The 15,938-nt window shown below is 41.7% G+C and overlaps 2 protein-coding genes across 3 annotated transcripts; both read left to right on the plus strand.

Moving 5' to 3' along the window:
* Positions 1–3,249: 3,249 nt before the first annotated feature.
* Positions 3,250–10,905, plus strand: LOC139390638 (protein YIF1A-like). 2 transcript variants are annotated; one of them, XM_071137895.1, is made up of 9 exons: positions 3,250–3,311; positions 3,694–3,736; positions 6,380–6,624; positions 7,721–7,825; positions 8,327–8,405; positions 8,503–8,560; positions 8,737–8,892; positions 9,837–9,930; positions 10,091–10,905. In XM_071137895.1, the coding sequence occupies exons 2-9, from the start codon at positions 3,703–3,705 to the stop codon at positions 10,247–10,249; spliced, it is 930 nt and encodes a 309-aa protein (XP_070993996.1). In that variant the 5' UTR covers positions 3,250–3,311; positions 3,694–3,702; the 3' UTR covers positions 10,250–10,905. The 2 variants fall into 2 exon arrangements, with proteins under 2 accessions (XP_070993996.1, XP_070993997.1); XM_071137896.1 differs by having other exon boundaries at positions 3,252–3,307.
* A 294-nt stretch (positions 10,906–11,199) lies between these two features.
* On the plus strand, positions 11,200–14,282 carry LOC139391135 (forkhead box protein N2-like). The gene is made up of 5 exons (XM_071138684.1): positions 11,200–11,269; positions 11,874–12,555; positions 12,666–12,787; positions 13,001–13,056; positions 13,688–14,282. Exons 2-5 carry the CDS (start codon positions 11,917–11,919, stop codon positions 13,990–13,992), a joined length of 1,122 nt encoding a protein of 373 aa, XP_070994785.1. The 5' UTR covers positions 11,200–11,269; positions 11,874–11,916; the 3' UTR covers positions 13,993–14,282.
* Positions 14,283–15,938: the final 1,656 nt, after the last annotated feature.

Here is a 15,938-nt window from a genome sequence, read left to right on the forward strand (position 1 = left end):
AGTTTGGGTACAGTTTCTTCTCTAGGCCACATCAATCAAAGGAACTTTGACTGTAGGACGTGAGTCAGCCGAATGACACTATGTTGATGAATTATTTCACCATTTCAACTTTGCCAGTAGCCGGCGGTTTTTATGTAGTCTACCATCAAAAGCTTCAATAAAAATGCTAAAATCCTAAATGTACCCCGGTTCCTACAGTAGTGGCTGAGATGCCGCTAAACAGCTGCAGTCCCTGCTCTCCCTTATGGATCTATTGGGCTTGAGTTCCCGACATGGTTGACTCATCTGTTGTGAATAAACGAATAGGCACCTTATACCAAGTTGTCTCTTAGGATATAGTGTCAAATTTGATTTCATTGTGTTCAAAATATGGCTAAAACTATTAGTAACATTAATTATGATACATTTATACGTATTGAAGATACAGTGAATCACGACTGTTGTATCAGCATCTTTATCATTTGAAGCATTTTGCTCGTAGTGTTGTTTTATCACTCACCACCACCATCATAATGAGATTATAGACATGAGTGAAGTTGAAAGATGTTCCCTTCAGCATGGCATTTGTGATTTATGCGTCACAGTGACCGAATTACTACTGCCACCTGCTTCTTTAAAAGTGTACTTTGCCTGTATTTTTACTCTATTTCAATGGGGAGACATGTGCTCCTCTTTCTCTGTGGTGTAACCATAAGGATGTGACACCTTATCACGTGGTTGAGTGTTGAAGGAGAGTATAGGGGGAGGTAAAGATGACTTCGTGCCTCTGGAATGCCGTTGATGACACACCCTTTCTGTCTCTCTATGACATGCCGCAACATGCTGGCAGGCCAGGCTGTATCTATTTTTTTTCACACCAATTGGCTCAGAGAGGCATCATTAATGCATCACAGGCGTAGACTACGTGTACATGCAGGTACAGTACGCATAGTACAACCATGCACACCCACCACTTACACACCCATTCTCATAATCCTTATATTTATTATATTACATTATCTAGGTGAAATCTATGCTCCCTTATTAATGTCACCTGTTAAATCCACTTCAATCTGGTTAAAGAAGCTTTTTAAGCCTTAAGACAATTCATTTTATTTATCCGTTATTTTACCAGGTAAATTGACTGAGAACACGTTCTCATTTGCAGCAACGACCTGGAGAATAGTTACAAGGGAGAGGACGGAGATGAATGAGCCAATTGTAAACTGGGGATTATTAGGTGACCGTGATGGTTTTTGAGGGCCAGATTGGGAATTTAGCCAGGACCACGGGGTTAACACCCCTACTCTTACGATAAGTGCCATGGGATCTTTAATGACCTCAGAGAGTCAGGACACCCGTTTAACATCCCATCCGAAAGACGGCACCCTACACAGGGCAGTGTCCCCAATCACTGCCCTGGGGTATTGGGATATTGTTTTAGACCAGAGGAAAAGGTGCCTCCTACTGGCCCTCCAACACCACTTCCAGCAGCATCTGGTCTCCCATCCAGGAACTGCCCAGGACCAACCCTGCTTAGTTTCAGAAGCAAGCCAGCAGTGGTATGCAGGGTGGTATGCTGCTGGCACATGGATTGTGTATGTGCGCCATTCAAAGGGTGAACAGGCAAGACAAAATATTTAAGTGCCTTTGAATGGGGTATGGTAGTCGGTGTCAGGGACAGTGATTTGTTTCAGGAACTGCAATGTTGCTGGGTTTTTCATGCTCAACAGTTTCCAGTGTGTATCAAGAATGGCCCACCACCCAAAGGACATCCAGCCAACTTGACACAACTGTGGGAAGCATTACAGTCAACATGGGCCAGCTTCGGGGGTACACATATTTTGCAGATCTTGTTGCAGGTGCAGCGAAATTATTATGTTTGTAGCTCCAACAGTGAAGTAATACCTAACAATATAAAACCATACACACAAATTCCAAAAATAAAAATAAAGGAATTAAGAAATATCAGAAAGAGCAAAGTCAGAGTTCGGAATATAAATATATAACAGGAGGCAGCTGAGAGGAGGACGGCTCATAGTATTGTCTGGAACTGAGCGAATGGAATGGCATTAAACACATGGAAACCACGTGTTTGATATATTTGGTACCATTCCTCTAATTATGATACTGCAATTACCACGAGCATGTCCTCCCCAATTAAGGTGTCACCAACCTCCTTTGACAGATATAAATATATGTATATGATGGTGTGTATGGACAGTATATGAATAGAAAAGTTGTGTACAGCAATAGCTATATAGGATGAGCCTTGACTAGAACATGAAGTGGGTAAAAACAGTATTTAAACTTTATTAAAATGACCCATGTTCAATGACCATGTACATAGGGCAGCAGTCTCTAAGGTGCAGGGTAGAGTACCAGGTGGTAGCAGGCTAGTAACAGTGACGAAGTTCAAGGCAGGGTACTGGGCGGAGGCTGGCTAGTGGTGGTGACAATTTAACAGTTTGATGGCCTGGAGATATAAGTTGTTTTTCAGTCTCTATGTCCCAGCTTTGATGCACCTGTACTGTCTCTGCCTTCTGGTAGCAGTGTGAACAGGCCATGGCTCCGATGGAGGCTTAAGAATTTTGTCTTGGCCTCTGAGGTTGAAGAAGACTGTTGCGCCTTCTTCACCACAGTGTTGGTATGGTGAGACTATTTCAGGTCCTCAGTGAAGTCAGTCTTCGTGAATCATGAAATGTTCATTACATATTCATCAGTTCCTTCAACCTAGGCTGAAGATGTATTCATTACACTGAATCTGTTGATAAACGTTTTGTCTGTAGAAACTGTTTACTCCAAAGATAAATCTTTGCTGTTTTTAAACAAGTTATAACTTTCTCTTTTGTCACTTTTTACATTTACAAGTTTACATTTAGTCACCATGAGTCACTGTTTCAGAAGCCATCATGGGCTACCTTCTATAAAACTATAGCTAGCCATAACTCGATGCCAATCCATCTCTTTATCCAAAGAACAGCAAGGATTTCCGTTTGAAGTAAACGGTTTCTGTTGCAAAACGTTTTTCAACAGATTTTGCAAAAGACAGAACGTTTTGCAACAGAATCGGCGTAATGAATACACCCCATGCCTAGGTTGAAAGAGCTGATGAATATGTAATTCAGAGTTTCCTACTGTGCTCTCTTTGGTTTAATGAATAGCGAAGACTGATATCCCCGAAAACCAATCCGTGCACAGGCTGAATCTTTATTTTGGACCAATAGAAGTATTTTGCTTATCCACGCTGCCACGCAGGCACAGAAGACGACCATTAATAGCTAAGGTAAAGTAAAAGAGGCGGGTTCTAGGAAGCACCATAGGACACGTAGGTAGATGTAACGTTTTGCTTTTTAAATACTGAATATTGTATTCCATGAGTATGTCATAGTTATTGATATGTATTTTTTATAAACACTCTTGTACATTGAAATATGTTATTCTGCTTTAATTAACTGTCAATTGTGTTCACACAAATGGTGGCAAAACCTAACCAGCTTTTCAGTTAGCATTCGGTAGCTAGCCCCAGACGAGCAGCCAAGAGTAACGTTGACGACGAAAAAACTGCTAATTAACGTTAGCTGGCTACGTACTACTAGCCAACATTGAAACATAACTGGCTAACTAACTTCTGGATGCGAAGATCCTGCGACGTATAAAATTGCGTTGCAACACGTTATCAAACCCAAACATTGTGTTTCTATTTTTAAACAGGTGTTTACAATGGACCTTCCACATCATGGCTACCGAGCAAGTGGTAAGTAGCTAGCATGTTATCTATGTGATACAGCTAACTAATAATGTAGCTTGCTAGAGTTAGGTAACGCTTCCAACACACCGACCTGGTTTTGGTACACCGGATGTACATTAATTTCCAATGGAACGCTGGGATTGCTTTGCAGTGCGTTAGATTTTACGTTCGATTTTTCGAACGTATGCGTCAAACTATATGCTTAGACTGCTTGACAGAAATGGTAGTAGAAGGTGAATGTTGAACTGTGTTGCATACATATCCAGATGATGCTGTATACTATTTTGCGCAATAACTCTTAGAATACACCAAAAGTGTATTCGAAAGTATGAGTCAAGCTTTAAACTTTGACAGCTTGACATAAATTGTAGCAGAAAGGGAATGTTGAACTTTTGTTGCGCACATAACCAGATGATGTTGTTTAGTATTTTGTACATCTACACTGTCGGTGTGATCAAGGCATTGAGCTTTTGTTGGACACGTATCCAGATTAGGACTCCCGAGTGGCACAGTGGTCTAAGACACTGCATCTCATTGCTAGAGGCGTCACTACAGACCCAGGTTCGATCCAGGGCTGTATCACAACCAGCTGTAATCTGGAGTCCCATAGGGCAGCGCGCAATTGACCCAGAGTCGTCTGGGTGAGGGGAGGGTTTGGCCGGTGTAGGCCTTCATTGTAAAATAAGAATTTGTTCTTAACTGACTAAATTAAGGTTAAATAAATATAATGCTGCATACTATTTTGCGCAATGAAGCTATCGATGTGATCAAAGCCTGAGGCTAACATTGCATCCCGCATGGCATGACTATTGTTTGTAGTTACAGGTTTGATACTCATATTGTCACTCATAATTGCCTTAACTGTTATGTAATTGTCATACTTCACCCTAGCCCATTCATAGACTAACTGAACCAGAATCTGTGCTTTACATGCTGACTAGACTGGGCACGCGCATGTTGATTTTGTCCATCCACAACAGATTGACACATCACAGGTTGAAATATCAAAAAGATCTCTGAACCAACTATATTAATTTGGGGACAGGTTGAAATGCATGAAACATTCGTGGCAATTTAGCTAGCTTGCTTGTCGTTGCTAGCTAATTTGTTTTTGGATATAAACATTGGGTTGTTATTTTACCTGAAATGCACAAGGTCCTCTACTCTGACAATTAGTCCACAGATAAAAAGGTGAACCTAGATGGTTTCTAGTAATCGCTCCTCCTTCAGTCTTCTTCTTTGGACTTTATATGGCGGTTGACAAACAACTTTAAGATGCATTACCGCCACCGACTGGAATGTGGACCTCAGTTCATCTTTCAATCACCCACGTTGGTATATGATCCAAAAAATTACTGAGGAGATGGGGGAGGTGGGACTTGCAGCGCCTGGTTACGCAAACACTCACGAGCAGTTTGGATGAAATGATTGAATAACATGTATGTGTACATTTATTTTGCAATGCTCGCGCACGTAATGCAAGCGGTGTGGTCAGCATGTTAGACCTCTAACGCACAGAAAGCTCAGACTCAAACTCCTTTTCACCAATTCTGCAAGCATTGTAATGTCAAAATACAAAATGTCAAAATACTTGATAACCAAATGTGGAGTTTTACTAAGTAACTATTTTCATTTACTTCTGCTACGGTTGGTATGTATTTCCAAAAAAGTTCTAAATTATAATGTACATTATAACGCTTGCAGAGCTGGTGAATGGGAGTTTGAATCTGAACTTTCTCATTGTTCGAGAGGTCTCTAATGCACAAATACTGTTTTTTTTTGTTAAGAGCCCCGATGCTTGCACCAAACACATTGCTTGCGTTATGTTTTTGTCATGTCAGCGCAAAATAAAAAAGGTTAAATTACTACATTATTATTTTTTACATTTTACCCATTTTTTTTCTCCCCAATTTCGTGGTATCCAATTGTCTTGTCTCATCGCTACAACTCTCGTACGGGCTCGGGAGAGACGAAGGTTGAAAGTCATGCGTCCTCCGATACCCAACCAAGCTGCACTGCTTCTTAACACAGTGCGCATCCAAGCCAGCCGCACCAATGTGTCGGAGGAAACACCGTGCACCTGGCAACCGCCACAGGAGTCACGATGAGACAAGGACATCCCTACCGGCCAAGCCAGACGACGTTAGGCCAATTGTGCGTCGCCCCACGGACCTCCCGGTCGCGGCCGGTTATGACAGAGCCTGGGCGCGAACCCAGAGTCTCTGATGGCACAGCTGGCGCTGCAGGCATCACTGCGCCACCCGGGAGGCAACTACTTACCTTTTTAATGGGGTTAGGGGTTCCCACATGGCCATATTTCCATACAGCGCTAGTTTACAGAAAACACAGGAGACCGTCGACTCCTTGTGCTAAATAGTTAACTGCGTCTCCGAACACTTTTGTGAAGACGGATGCCACAAAGTGTTGTCCCTGAACAATGATGTCGGCTGCAACTGTGTTAAGTGTACAGTAAGTGTATAATTTGTGAAATTATTTTGATGCTTTATGTTTCTAGAACCGTACCTCAATTGAGAATCGATTCATGTTTAGATGGAGTATTTGGCTGTTTTGGCCAAATCTTACCCTACTCTCCCCCACTTCTGTATCTTACACACTACCCTATCCTCATTCCCATTTGTCCCTCTGTAGCAAAGCCAAGAGCCCGTGCAGCTCCCCCCGCCGGGGACCCTCTCCTCTTTGACGATACCAGTTCGGCAGCACCACCAATGAACAGTCAGGGTTTCTACACCCCTGGGTACAACATGGGAGGGGCTCCAGCTGGAGGGCCAGGAGGTGCTGGGGTTAACAACCTGTTTGCTGACCCAATGGCCAGTGCAGCCATGATATATGGCTCTTCCCTGGCCAACCAGGGAAAGGATATTGTCAACAAGGAGGTGAGAGAATCACACTACAGACTGGTCTCATTCTCATTAGGGTGATGGCCACGTTCCAGCAAATGAACAGTTAAATAGACTAGAGTTGCTGCTGGTGTGCTGCATTCACCTGTGGGTCCTTTCCGATCCACAGCTGAGGTTTTATTAATGGACTTCAGCCAGATAGGATGGTTAGGGTAAAGCTGTGCATGAGGTAGCCACATGAGCTATAGAGCTGGTCTGCGTCTATTACTTGATCCAGTTTGTGCCTGAGGGAGCCTACTGTTCACCTCTTCCATAATTACTTTCTTAGAAGCCTGGATGAGACTTAGACCATTTCCTAGACTACAGTCCAACCCTTGTCTAGCTTGGCTCCCGAGTGGCGCAGCGATCTAAGGCACTGCATCTCAGTGCTAGAGGCATCACTACAGACCCTGGTTCGATTCCAGGCTGTATCACAACCGGTTGTGATTGGGAGTCCCATAGGGCCCACAATTGGCCCAACGTCATCCGGTTTAGGGTTTGGCCGGGGTTGTTCCGTCATTGTAAATAAGAATATGTTCTTAACTGACTTGCCTAGTTAAATAATAAATAAATAGCTGTATAACATTTACCCACTTAACAAGTTATTTGCCGACCCGTGCTTATTTGGTGACGCTTTTCCAATATCTGAGCCTTTATCCGTAATTGGTAGACGTATCTGATTAGGAAATCGTTGTTTGCGTCGCTGAGCAGTGCCCAATAAATAATAAAATCGAATTGTTGGATGCTACCACCCCCTCCAAATCGCTTTGCGCGGACAACTGTCTGTTTCACACCTGTTTGCACTAGCTAATCAGCCTCACGGGCTAATTAGAATGGCGCATGTATGGGCAAACATTGACATCCATGTTTTGATTTGGAAGTGGCTGGTGCGTCTACCAATTGGATTTAAATCTTTCTACGCAAACAACGATTTCCCAATCAGAACCGTCTGCTGATTAAGGCTCCGATGTCGGAAAAGTATAGCCTCAAACAAGCATAGGCACTGGTCGGCAAATAATGAGACTGTGCCAACCAACTTTGATTCCACTTATCATGACAGTTAGAGAAATTAACCTGTGCAATCTCTCTTCAGATCAGCAGGTACGTGTCTGTGAACAAGCTGAAGTATTTCTTTGCCGTCGACAGCAAATATGTAATGAAGAAACTTCTGCTCCTCATGTTCCCATACACACACCAGGTAATCAAGTCATTTTATTACACCAAACGCACCATGTCACGTTCTTGCACATGATGTTCTACAGAGTATGATCCTCAACAGCACTGTAGCACACACTCGTGTGTCAAGGTCATGGAGACAGTCTTGGCATTCCTCCTTCGTCTCATGTTCTTGTACATATCAGATAGTTGGGCCTCCAAACAAGATAATCACTCTTTAATCACCCTGCTAGCAGTGTGTGTTGGTGTGTGTGTTGGTGTGTGTGTTGGTGTGTGTGTTGTGGTCACAGAAGATGAGAATTTTCTCTAATGTTGCAGGCGTAAAAAGGACCGATGATGAAGCACAATTGCAATCTTTATATTAACAAGCATGATATGTTTGCACAAATTACCCTTCTCAGATTAGGAGACATTGTTAGACATTCTGTGCCCTGCTAAATGTTAGATCCAGTAAGAACTATATGTCTGTGCTTCTCTGTGATGTTGTGTAAATACATTTCACATTTTGTCGTAATGTCAATAGGACTGGGAAGTTCGTTACCACAGAGACACTCCTCTCACACCCAGGCATGACGTGAATGCACCCGACCTTTACATACCTTGTAAGTATGTTTTATTGATGGGGTATATCAGTAAGATGTTTAATATTGAAGTGACGGACTATGAATTGATTTGATTTATTACTGTATTATTTTTCAGCAATGGCTTTCATCACCTACATTTTGCTTGCTGGGATGGCCCTTGGCATTCAGAACAGGTTACATCAACTACTATTTCTTTACAAGTGTTCAAACATAGCCAAGCAAATGTATGATTTCTGGAGTGTTAGATACAATGTATTAATTTAATTGACACTATTTGTCTCATTTTGTTTATGAATCAACCAACTAATGTTCTCCCCCCTCATCATTATTTTCTCTTATTCAATGGCAGGTTCAGTCCAGAGGTCCTTGGTCTGTGTGCCAGCACTGCTTTGGTGTGGGTCGTTATAGAGGTCTTGGTCATGTTGTTGAGTCTCTACCTTCTCACGGTTCACTCTGACCTATCCACGTTTGACCTCATTGCCTACAGTGGATACAAATATGTGGGGTAAGGGCTCCATTAGATATATAGCTAGGTTTCCATCCAATTGGTGATTGATTTTCATGTGAATATTCCAAAATCTGCATGAAGAAAATATGTGAATTTTCCCACCAGTGGTGTGTTTACACCAAACAAACTTGTTGCGAATTCAAATCAGTGCGCGATGACGTAGTGCGCACAAAATGTACTTTTTCGCTCACGCTTTCATGTACCGAATAAAAATGTAAAGTTCAATGTGTTTCCATCACATTTTTCAACTCTACTGATGGTTTTGTCTCACATGGTTCCGTTAAATAGAAAACGTTGTCTACTCTGGTCTTACGTGCTCTCTAGCCAACAGCCGGCAGATACATAGCGGGTAGGTTAGTCTATATTATGAAATTATTATGGATAAGAGCAAGATATTTGTTATGGGGGGGTCAAACAGCAGTCAAGCATTGATCATCATGTCAACAGAATAAGACCCTCAATATTTTATTGGAAATGAACATCAAGATCACTGTACACTTTCACCACCCTGTGAAGTTCATCATAAGTGGTTTAATCTGTTGCCTAAAACGGCATGGTTTCCTGAGTCATAGTGGGAGGACCACCCACCATATCATCGTATGAATCCAAGTTTATGTGACGGTTATATCAATATTTGCGTATAAAGGTGTTTCCACCGCCATTTCTCACATCATTAATTTTACAGACGCAAAAAGATCCCACCATGTCGAATGAACATTCTTTCTGCATTTATAAAATTCTACCAAAACTTCCTGTTTCTATCACAGCTGTCGTGATTTTATTTTTTATATATACGGTATGACTTCACTCGGATTGAAACGTGGTTTATGTTATCTACACTCGATAAGAGATACTTTTCTTTTCTTTTTTTACCTCAAGTTGTTACATTTTGCAGACGTTACTGTGATACCCCTGAGTTTAAGGATGCTTCTTTGTTTTAGGATGATTTTCACAGTGCTGGGTGGTCTGCTGTTTGGCAGTGATGGTTACTTCGTGGCTCTCGCCTGGTCATCGTGTGCTCTTATGTTTTTCATTGTAAGTACTTTAGAACTCTGTGGAAATGTGTGTTAAGAATTATTCTGAATTTTTCATACCTAATTATGCATTATAGTAGCCAAGTTGACATAGTTTAATACTTTTTTGTTTCTTTAAACTTAATGTCCAAGAGTTAACAGCATTTTGATCATATCACCAGGTCCGTTCTCTCAAAATGAAGATTCTGTCGTCTCTCTCCCATGACTCCATGGGGGCTGGGGCGAGTGCCAAACCAAGACTCCGCCTGTACATCACCGTGGCCACCGCCGCCTTTCAGCCAATCATTATCTACTGGCTCACCTCACATCTGGTCAGGTGACCTGATATGGGGTCTGATGCGGAGGTCCTTTGGTATCGAACTTTAAAAATAAAAAATAAATTAAAAAAAAAAAACGTAAAAAACACTGATGCTTTCTACAAATTTGGTTCTTCTGAGTGTCACTGTTACCTGCCTTTCAGCTCATCTGCCAGAGAAAAGGGGATACTAGATATCGAGCTGTATCTTGTGTTCAGCTTGTGGGTTAGTTTTAAATGAACATTTATTTTTGACTCCTCTACAGTGTGAGACTTTTGTATGCAAGATGCATCGCTTGTCAAAATGGAAGGCTTTTATGTTTTCTCACCATGAGTGTTTTACTGAGTCCTTTTTGGCCCTCTTATTTATAGAGAAAGAAGGGTTTTGTATTCATGAAATTGGAATATGATTATGAGAAACATTTCACACCACACTCCAGTTTTCCTCTAAAGTTTCCTGTGTATATTGTCCATTTGGGCTTACCAGAAATGTTGCAGTATGGTTAAATGTAAAATGATGGAGCTACTCTGAGGATGTGCTACCAGTGCACTCTTATCTTCCCCATTTGTCCTTCCCTGTTAAACCCTCCTTTATTATGTATCTAAACTTTATAGAGCATGAACAACAATCAGTGTTATGTTTTTTGTAGAAAAATAAACATATTTAGCTTTGAATTTTAACCATGCCTCTGTCTTTTTAACTGAATGTAAAGTTTCAATGGAAAAATATCTGTTGCTCAGTTTGATAATCTTTGACCTTGAATTTGGAATGCTGTGACAGTCATATCTGGAAAGTGGTTTGTCCTCTCCATTTGTTGGGAAAATAAATACTGAACTGTATCTTTAAGGCGGGAACGCGCAGGTGACGCGCAACCTGCAAAGCGTCCTTTTGGTTTCCAAGGGAACACTGGAACGGATAGAAGGCAGACGGGCAGGAATTCGATTCTTCGTATGGATATCAGACAATATTTTAAACTTTTGAATAATATATTTTGCATAATTCGAGACTTACCGATATACCCTGAACTAATACGTTGCTTTATTGGTAAGCAATGCATTGTTTTTTTATACTCTGTTTTAAGTGTTTATGTCAGCACCTGAGGGGGAGTTTAACAAAAGACTGCTTGACTGATTGTGCTAAATGTAACTTTATATTCTACCGCCATTTTCCGAAGAATGAGCACATTGAGCAGCATTGTTGAGCACCATGTGGCTTCATGAGCAGTCTGCTTTATTTACCCTTTAGAAATAAAAGTCGTTTTCTATTCAAGACGATTTTATGTATCCACCTGTGCAATGCCTTTTTGCTGCTGTAGCTGTTTGAATCTGCTAGTATAGCTAGCGAAATCATTCATGCAAAACCAGAAGAAAAGGGGGAGGACTTTGTTCAGACTTTTCTTAATCTTTAACTTGATGTATGTTTTTATATTCTTACCAACTGAATGACCCTGGTGCAGGGCAGAGAGTAGACAGACTCACAACATTTAGCCACTAATTAATTCAGTAAGACCACCTGATCTGGTCTACCAACGCTGTTATAAATTGGGTTTACTTACGTTTTTCTAATTGTGGAACTACATTGCTGTTAACTTGAGCTACATGTTTCGCTATGCCTTTGAAATGTTTGACTGCTCTGCTTTGCCCAACAGATCATCTATTGAATGAGTGTTTAAGAAGTCTGCTGGGAGAGAGATGGAGAGTGACACTCACACACTGCCACCCCTTCCTACATCTCTTCTTTATCCCACCACTCTCTACCAGTCCCCGCCTTTCTCCTCTCTTCTGCAGACTTCTTCCACTGTCCATGTTTCACTCCCTCTGTCTCCTCTGTCGATTCCACCATGCCCTACTTGGCTTTCCCCCACAGCCCCAGTTTCCATTCACCTCAAGACTGAATCTCTCTCCCCTCTTTTAGACTCCCTGTCCCCCCCTCAGTTCCTTGACGGACAAAACTTACACTGCCTCAACTCTCCAACCACATCTGACCAAGATGACTTGACCTGCCTCAACTGGTTACATCAAAGAGGCAATTTGCTTCCCCTGCAGCCATTGCCCAAAACAACACCACTGCCCCAGCTGGAGCCCCAGGATCCCATACCTACCCAAAACCACCTTTCCTCCCCATCCAAGCCCCCTTACTCCTTCAGCAGTCTAATCTTCATGGCGATAGAATACTCGCCAGACAAGAGGCTCCCAGTGAAGGGTATCTATGACTGGATATTGAACAGCTTCCCCTACTACAGAGCAGCACCTGGGGGGTGGAGAAACTCTGTTCGGCACAACCTGTCCCTGAGTAAGAGCTTCTGTCGGATTCACAGGGACAAGAACCAGGTGAGATGTGTTCACTCGTCTTCAATGTGCCAATTGCATTAAGTTTCGCTTTTTGTTTGAAATAATGGTGTTTTGTGATATCGAAGATTGCGTATGATGTGTTTTTTCAGTCTGTGGGGAAGGGCTCACTGTGGTGCGTGTGTCCAGAATATCGATCCGCTCTTCTGGAGGTGCTTAGGAAGACCCAGTATTACCATAGCACTAACAGCAACTTACTAAACAACCCTGCATTGTGAGTATGAACAAACAGTTAACTGCAGTTTAGTTCACAGTGCCAAATCTCACAAATCCTTCTGTGACTATCACATATTTTTGCCCTAATTCTTGTTGTTTAACGCATGTGGGTTAATGATTTGTCTTACAATAGCAGGCTTATCACAGCCCAGTCAAAACCTTACCAGTAGTCCAACTAACTGTATTTGTCTTCCCTCTCTGTCCTGTGCAGGTTGGAGGGAGCTGATTATGGAGAATCTATGGTGTGTGACACTGTGGCGATCTCAGGTTAGCCCTCTATCACTAAGCATGTCAGCCTCCTAGATCTTGATACCCACACTAAAGTTTGTGGGAAAACTATAAAGCCCCAGACAGTATTGTAGTGCTTCTCACAAATGGATTTCTGAAGATGTCGGTTCCCTCGTAATGTTTAGTCATAGTTTAATTGAGGAACAACTGATCTATCTTTTACACCTTAATTCACCTGCTGATTTTTTTTTCTACCTCTTTACTCTGCATGTTGCATGGTTGGTGGGTTTGTGTGCTGTTGTCTTGGCAACAACCTTCTATTACCTTGACAACCTATAGCCACAGCTACACGATGGCTCCGCCATTTGTCACTCTCTCTTTTAGTGCAGTAACTCCCTACATTCCACTCAGAGAGGGATCGTTTACATGGTATGCACTGTAATGCATGGCTTTTCTATCTCTTTTAAAGCTTTTACATAAATTGCTCTACTCTACTGTATAGGACACTATTATAAAACATTTGCACATTGCACATCAACAATGTATGATGATACCTATAATGGATGTTGACATGCCACATTTTTCAATGTACAGTACAAAAACAAATGATGGTCTCTTGTCACAGATTCCCTTTCTCAAACCCTTCCCCTCTCCTCCCCCTCTCCCCCAGCCTTGACCTCAGACAACCCACCTCTCTCCTCAAATCCACCTTGCCCTCTGACCCCTGACCATGAGGAGCTTATCAATATGGAGGCAGTGGAATATGAGGAAGAGGTTGGTGAGGAGATGGAGAAAGACCCCCTGTCAGACAGCGGCTACATAGAGTTCCATTACTACCAGTATCATCAGTACCAGTATCTGGTCCTGCCCGGGGACACTGAACTAGATCTGGAGACTGTAGAGATCCTGCAGCTGGATGCTGAGGCCCAAGAGGCTGCTGGGTCACTTCTGGACCTGGCAGGGGGTGGACATTAGACTGATCTACAGATAATGACATGCAGTGGGGTCTAAACAAAATGACCGGCCTACACTGTGATGCAAGGAGATTATGTGCAACCTGAGTGATAGAAATGGACAATTTGCTGCTGTGTGTTGACACTGCCTGAGATTTGATTTGCTGTCATTAAGTGATATAGCTACTATGATTGCAAATCCAAGCCACCCAACCTGATGCACTGAAACACATTAAGCCACTCAACACATTAATTGACATAAACCAAATCTTGGCATATGCTTTTGGTACAAATGAGGGAGAAAAAAGATTGATGCTGTACCGATATGATGATACGAAGAATCAAGACCTCTGTATTTTGATGGAATACTTCCGATGAATGATAACATGAGAAATCTACTGCCAGTTAATCCACTCTCAGATTCAGGGAACAAAGAAAGTTATGTTTAATCCTCCTGAATCTTTGTCTGTTCATGATTAACATATTTTTTTTATGTTTTAGATTTTATAATCTCTTTACCAGGGGCAGCATTTATTAAACACGTGTTCTTGCGGAGAATATATTTTATAGGCTGTCTGATTTGTTTGTTTAGAAAGAAACCTTAGACTTCTCAATCCATCTATTTTTCACTTCTCAATTTAACAATAAAGCACAAAACTCTTTTAAAATATAGGACTGGTAATTTTTTATGTGTCCCAAACCATTTTATCATGTAAACCTTTTTCAAATACTCAGACAATGACAGGATTCAATGGGCAGACGCCATCTAGTGGGGGGAATTGACTGGCTATAACAAAGTATTAACATTTGTATTTGGGTACCCATCTAGGGATTATGTCAAAACACAAAATGTACTTGATAAAATCAATAATCCAGGTCATCTGTAGATTATGGCGGTGTATTAAGTATTTTTTTAGGATCCCCATTAGCTCCAAAGACTGACTATACTACAATAACAATTCACATTGTAGACAAATGTTTTGCCCTATGTAAAAAAAAATATATATATATATATTTACACTACCGGTCAAAAGTTTTAGAACACCTACTCATTCCAGGGTTTTTCTTTATTTTTACTATTTTCTACATTGTAGACTAATAGTGAAGACAACAAAACTATGAAATAACACATATGGAATCATGTAGTAACCAATTTTTTTTAAACAAATCAAAATCTATTTTATATTTGAGATTCTTCAATCAGCTATCCTTTGCATTGATGATAGCTTTGCACACTTGGCATTCTCTCAACCAGCTCCACCTGGAATGTTTTTCCAACAGTCTTGAAGGAGTTCCCACATATGCTGAGCACTTGTTGGCTGCTTTTCCTTCACCCTGCGGTCCAACTCATTCCAAACCATCTCAATTTGTTTGAGGTCGGGGGATTGTGGAGGCCAGGTCATCTGATGCAGCACTCCATCACTCTCCTTGGTTAAATAACCCTTACACTGCCTGGAGGTGTGTTGGGTCATTTCCCTAATGAAAAACAAATGATAGTCCCACTCAACAGAAATCAGATGGGATGGCGTATTGCTGCAGAATGCTGTGGTAGCCATGCCATCATAAATAAATCACAGACAGTGTCACCAGCAAAGCACCCCCACACCATAATACCTCCTCCTCCATGCTTTACGGTAGGAAATACACATGTGGAGATCATCCTTTTACCCACACCGCATTTCACAAAGACACAGAGGTTGGAACCAAAAATCTCCAATTTGGACTCCAGACAAAAGGACAAATTTCCACCAGTCAAATGTCCATTGCTCCTGTTCCTTGGCCCAAGCAAGTCTTCTTATTGGTGTCCTTCAGTAGTGGTTTCTTTGCAGCAATTCGACCATGAAGGCCTGATTCACACAGTCTCCTATAAACAATTGATGTTGAGATGTGTCTGTTACTTGAACTCTGTGAAGCATTTATTTGGGCTGCAATTTCTGAGGCTGGTAACTCTGGGTCTTCCATTCCTGT

This window comes from Oncorhynchus clarkii, chromosome 31 (assembly GCF_045791955.1).
Source record: "Oncorhynchus clarkii lewisi isolate Uvic-CL-2024 chromosome 31, UVic_Ocla_1.0, whole genome shotgun sequence".
NCBI lineage: Eukaryota > Metazoa > Chordata > Actinopteri > Salmoniformes > Salmonidae > Oncorhynchus > Oncorhynchus clarkii.

Excerpts from the sequence above, each read along its gene's own strand:
- LOC139390638 (XM_071137895.1), top strand. The coding sequence starts at position 3,703 with ATGGACCTTCCACATCATGGCTACCGAGCAAGTG. Across the intron at positions 3,737-6,379 it reads TCATGGCTACCGAGCAAGTG|CAAAGCCAAGAGCCCGTGCA; the intron begins GTAAGTAGCTAG and ends GTCCCTCTGTAG. Across the intron at positions 7,826-8,326 it reads TGTTCCCATACACACACCAG|GACTGGGAAGTTCGTTACCA; the intron begins GTAATCAAGTCA and ends TAATGTCAATAG.
- LOC139391135 (XM_071138684.1), top strand. The coding sequence starts at position 11,917 with ATGGAGAGTGACACTCACACACTGCCACCCCTTCCTACATCTCTTCTT. Across the intron at positions 12,788-13,000 it reads TTACTAAACAACCCTGCATT|GTTGGAGGGAGCTGATTATG; the intron begins GTGAGTATGAAC and ends TGTCCTGTGCAG. Across the intron at positions 13,057-13,687 it reads TGACACTGTGGCGATCTCAG|CCTTGACCTCAGACAACCCA; the intron begins GTTAGCCCTCTA and ends CCTCTCCCCCAG.